Here is a 5237-nt window from a genome sequence, read left to right as displayed (position 1 = left end):
GTATTATTAAAACATAAAAACAAAGGAAAAAAAGAAAAAAAAGAAAGAAAAAAAAACGAACCACAGCGTTACCACCGCAACGGTGGAGCATAACGGCGAGATTTAATGGTGGATTAACGCCGGGATGGAGTGGCGGCAGGTCGACGTCCCCGACGTTAAATGGTTTAATGGTGGCATAAGTTGTCGACTCCTAGAGCTCTAAAGGAGCACATTGCTCCCCTATAGAGGGTAAATATTGAGTAATCAAGGCTCCGAGTGCGAGATCTGGTACCGGATAAATTGCGCATTACACTCACCCTCTGGTTACACTTCCTTTCTGAAGGATTTGACATAATGAGAAATCAAACCGGTTTATAATTGTAGTCATTTTGACCCGCCAACCCGTCCCGAATTGTCATTCCCCAATTATTACCACACCAGAACATATTTTATTTTATACGGAGTAATAAGGTACATGTAAATTTTACTTATACACAAGATGTAATATAATTAATACATAAAGATATTACATCGCATATACATATTTCATAACGTTAAGAAACGTCAAAAAATAACTCACAAGTTACTTTCATCATCAATTTCAAACATCAAGCAAGATTGCTCAACCAACTAGATGTATCGTATACAAATTCTAAAAAGCAAACTTTGTGAACTTAAAAGAAATCATTAAGGTATTTTCCAACTACTTGGTTTATAAGTATACTATATCCTTTATCTGTAGGGTGATAACTATCCCAGAAAAGGTACTTTGAATCATCTGGACACGTAGGCGCCAATTTGTTACATAAAATGGCAACTTCTACGTTTCCTGTGCCACAACAACCTCTATCTACAACTTCTATTCCTGCACACACAAAAAAAAAAGTGAACTTGTTAGAGTCACAAATAACATATAACAATATGTAAACATTGGTATGTGGTGATTGTTAATTGTTGTGTTTTTGATCCTTAATAGTTTTTTTTTCTTGATATCCAAGTTATCTTTTAGAATCATTGTAATTATTAGCTTTTGCTAATCTGAATAGTAATGTTTTGACATTTTAAAGTCTTTATTTTCTAACTTTAACTTTAAATAACTTTTTTAATATTATATAATATTTGCTAAAAGCTATACCAAATGAAAATACATAAAAAGCTTAATTTATTCATATAAATTTTATTTTATCAAATATTATATAACACAAATTTTTATACCAAATTTTATTTTTTCCAAATTTATTTAGCGTCAAAGTTAATAAATAAAGATTTTGGAAAGTCAAAACATGACTAACAATTTGGGACGGAGGTAGAAATCATTTGTAAAATTGTTACCTTTCGAAAATATGATAAAAAATCGTGCAAATTAGTGTGTAACAATATGCATTATGCATACTTCGAATATTATTGTAAAGGAAAAGAATGTGATTATAATAAGTAGACGATTATTACCATATTGTTGAGGGTTTTCGATAATTGAAAGTAAGGGATTGTATATGTCAATATAGACTATCCTAGATTGCGCAAGAGTACTGTTAAGGTACTCGATCTGTGGTTGCAATTTGCTGTTATATAATTGTGCCGCTTGGTTGTACGCTTCTACGCACAATCTTAGCCCGCCACCACCAAGAGTTCTTTGTGATGGCAAACACCCGAGTGGGGGTGCACCGAACACGCCTATTCTTCTTGCTCCAAGCTTGTAAATTTCCTTTAAAATATTTCGTTTGTACGTATGAGTCCCAAAAAACAGAACATAAGGGAATGAAAGTGTAAGTGATATAAACTTAAGTTAAATGATATGTACATAACCAATATTTATCCATACAGAACAAACATGCTTTATATATGATGTTGTACAGTACAACAGTTTAAAGCATGTTTGGTTGTATACAGGTAAAAAATTTGGTTCGGTACAAATCATCACCCTAGATTAAATAGTACTGATTATATTACTTATTAGTATACCTGTATGAAACTAGAACCAGATGATACCATAAGATCAGCATAAGATGGGATATCGTATTGTAATCTACGAATGCCGATAGTGAAGTAAGTATTAGCTAGATCATCACTACCTGCAACAACCAAGAACAAACTATTCGCTAATATATATTGAGTTCCTTCTTCTCCAACGATAATCTTCAGTTTCTCAATGTATTCTTTGAATTGTTTTAGTTGGTCATCGAACGACAAAACAGACTGAACAGAATGTACATTTAGTTAGAAGCTCGGATTTTGCAACGATATAAAAATACTTGGTGTTGACAAAAGTATGGGCACTTACGACTAATTTAGGAGTCTGCGGATCATATCCTGAGCCACCAGAAGCAAAGCTTACACCTGTTAGTAGCTCTTTATTATCAACCGAAGGGTCTAAGTATGCTGGCAACAGCTCTTTTATTCCCAGCTCATCAGCTGAAAAATAATTGGATTTGAATGAAAAGTTTTAGAGAATGGTATGTAATTAAGAGCAAATGAATCGATCTTAACTAAATAATAAATTTATGGAAACTTAACTAAATTTTTGCTGCCTAATTGCTTCCATAGTCTAGCTAGTTTTACTAAGACACTTGAAATGTCTTCATAACAGACTTCAAAATGCAGAACTGAGACTTCATGTTTGTGAAATTGGTTTAAATACTAATGTGTTACAATATAATTTCTCTTCAATTATTATATGAAACTGATTATGTTATAGGTGGTTAAGTCACTTGAGGATAATGTCATTCGAAAAAGAAAAAAAAAAAAAAAGTTAAAGGGAGAAATATAAAAAATATATTGCATTTGCAGGCACTTTGATCTAAGCATTTATAAAAAAAGGTGTACAGTAAATATTACCTAAGCATTTATTAGGGTTTGTATGCAATTAGAATGGTGTACAAACTTTCTACAGTGTGTAAAATGACAACGATATTCTCTCTAAAAATGTAAACAATAATGTCAACACTTATAAATACCTTAAAATTATGTTCAGTACGCAATAGATTTACACAATTATAAATATGTACAAATTTATTAATTTACAAACTTTTTATGAAGTGCATATAAGACCACCATTAAGCATGTTCGCAATGTGGAGACATATATCATACTTTTTGGCAAAAAGTAATTTTCTAACTGTGACGTTGCAGTGTCATGAAATGAAACTGTTTAATCGTAAATACTACTATTAGATTTCAGTGTCAATCTAGTAGGTCCAACATGTTTTTTTTTTTATGATAAAAAGGAAACATATTATTAAACAAAAACTTAACCAAATAAAACATACCAAATAGAAAAATAATAGATATATAATTAAAAAGGATTTGACAAAAAAAATTGAAATTTACAAACAAAAAAAGGTTGGGTTTTAGCCCAAACAAAAAATGGGCTTTGCCAAAAAGGCTTGGGTTTAAACCCTAAAACCATTTTTATAGTTCTTCTTTACAGCAAACAAAACAAACAGCAACCATCGGAGAAAATAGTACGCTTCCAACTTTTCAAGAAAATCTTTAAACTAAAAACGAATTAAACCAGAGCAGAAAAGCCTCAGCCAATCATACGCCTCCACTTCATCCTCGCATTCTTCTTTACTTTAACGCCATTGAGGCGTTAGAATTGACGCTGCGTTTAATGACGTCAAAGGGCGTCAAAAATGCCAAATCACCGTCAGATTCCCTTGGAGACTCCATATTAACTCTAGTCTAAATATTGTATTTGAGTTTTGCTAACGGAAGTCATGAGGGTATACGTTAAGGTGCATTTACTATACTTTAATTTTTATATCAGAAAGTACACAAAAAAATGAAAATGATTAGACTGAATTAATGAATATTAAATAGAAATAAGAATATTTTAAAAATATTCGAGTTCATTAAATGCATTTTAACGTATGTCACAAAAGCATATGTTATATTTATTTGATTAAATTAAACTGGTATTTATATTGGAGTCATAAAACCCATTGACCAAACTTGCAATGAATAAATATGAATATCTAAAATATATAAGAAAAGTCGATATTAAAAAGAAATACGGAGTATTTTTACTTTGTAATTATTTAAACAAAGTTTTTAAACCTAGATATGATAGCCTTAAGATTACGTTTTTCATTATCTTTTTTTTTTTTTTTTTTTTTTTTTTTTAAGTAAGAAAAAGAGGAAAGAACTAACAAAAAAAAAAAAAAAAAATCATTAATCAATAAATAAGTAGAAGTATAGACGAGATATGCATGCCCATCATTAGTTATTCATTGATTAAGACTTTACATATGACAAACAAAACATAAGTGAAACAATGAAAATAGATAAATGCAACTCATGTAATGGATGTAAATATGATGTCACAACAATGTTTAGAAATAGTGCAAGCTTTATTAATTTACATACCAATCATGTCTGCCGGTGTCTTATTATTAGTAAATCTTCCAGTCGATATTCCGGCTTCAAAATCTTTCCCATATGGTGAAAAATTTGCTTTAATCAAAGTGCTTAGATAATTATTAGCTCCTTGATCGACTATCGAGTCTCCAAACGTTATAACGGCTGGTACGCTTACATTTTTGGGTAGAATCACCTTTGTTTTGACATGATGATTAAGTAAAAGAAGAGAAACAAGAATAATAGTGAGTGAAGATGTTGAAGAATGTGGATACATGATCATGTAGAAGATGTGCATGTAAGGGAAACAAATGACCTCCAAAGAACATAAACACAAATTGTGAAGACAGAAGTGGGAGTTGAGCTATATTGCTAACTGTACCTGAATATATATATATACTACGTAATTCAACTAATAAATGTAGCGTTTAATTAATAATGAGTAGATAATTTGATTAAAAATATAAAAAAAATGATTGATGCACTTAATAGCATATATAGGACGAATATTACACTCCTTTTTTGGCTTTATTTGATTTTTTTTTTTATCATATGTACTTATTGATATTCGAATCCGTTTAATGTTATTATATTTTGTTATTTTAATTTTACAATTATTTTATACTTGTAACCATAGCTCATTCTAGTAAAAAAAAATTCAATAAAATAAACAAATTCCGTAACCAAAATCTAGTTATTACTGAGTAATACATAAGTTGTTGTGCGTTAGACAAGAAGTCCATTTTAATTTCTAAATATTGTAAGATAGTGTGGGCCTAAAACTATACAAGTTAACCATAATGATTTTAGATAAATTAATAATTGCTATTCATAAAAAAACTCTACCTATATAGTGGAATACTGTTTCCATAATAGAATAAAAAATTTGGTATAGGCCATGCT

The 5237-nt window shown here is 30.1% G+C and overlaps 1 protein-coding gene across 1 annotated transcript; it reads right to left on the bottom strand.

Moving 5' to 3' along the window:
* Positions 1 to 588: 588 nt before the first annotated feature.
* Positions 589 to 4659, bottom strand: LOC139858438 (GDSL esterase/lipase EXL3-like). The gene is made up of 5 exons (XM_071847289.1): positions 4344 to 4659; positions 2261 to 2391; positions 1942 to 2175; positions 1429 to 1684; positions 589 to 844 (listed from the first exon to the last, which is right to left on the bottom strand). The coding sequence occupies exons 1-5, from the start codon at positions 4630 to 4632 to the stop codon at positions 654 to 656; spliced, it is 1101 nt and encodes a 366-aa protein (XP_071703390.1). The 5' UTR covers positions 4633 to 4659; the 3' UTR covers positions 589 to 653.
* Positions 4660 to 5237: the final 578 nt, after the last annotated feature.

The sequence above is a fragment of the Rutidosis leptorrhynchoides genome, chromosome 1, assembly GCF_046630445.1.
Source record: "Rutidosis leptorrhynchoides isolate AG116_Rl617_1_P2 chromosome 1, CSIRO_AGI_Rlap_v1, whole genome shotgun sequence".
Taxonomy (NCBI): Eukaryota; Viridiplantae; Streptophyta; class Magnoliopsida; order Asterales; family Asteraceae; genus Rutidosis; species Rutidosis leptorrhynchoides.
The sequence above is the reverse complement of the archived record's forward strand: the minus strand, read 5'-3'. Positions and strand labels throughout refer to the sequence as shown.

What these genes read in the sequence shown, in the direction of transcription:
- LOC139858438 (XM_071847289.1), bottom strand. Translation starts at nt 4,632, where the DNA reads ATGCACATCTTCTACATGATCATGTATCCACATTCTTCAACATCTTCA. An exon ending in CGCAGACTCCTAAATTAGTC is followed by an intron (nt 2,176 to 2,260) that starts GTAAGTGCCCAT and finishes CATTCTGTTCAG; the next exon opens with TCTGTTTTGTCGTTCGATGA. An exon ending in CGAAAACCCTCAACAATATG is followed by an intron (nt 845 to 1,428) that starts GTAATAATCGTC and finishes TTGTGTGTGCAG; the next exon opens with GAATAGAAGTTGTAGATAGA.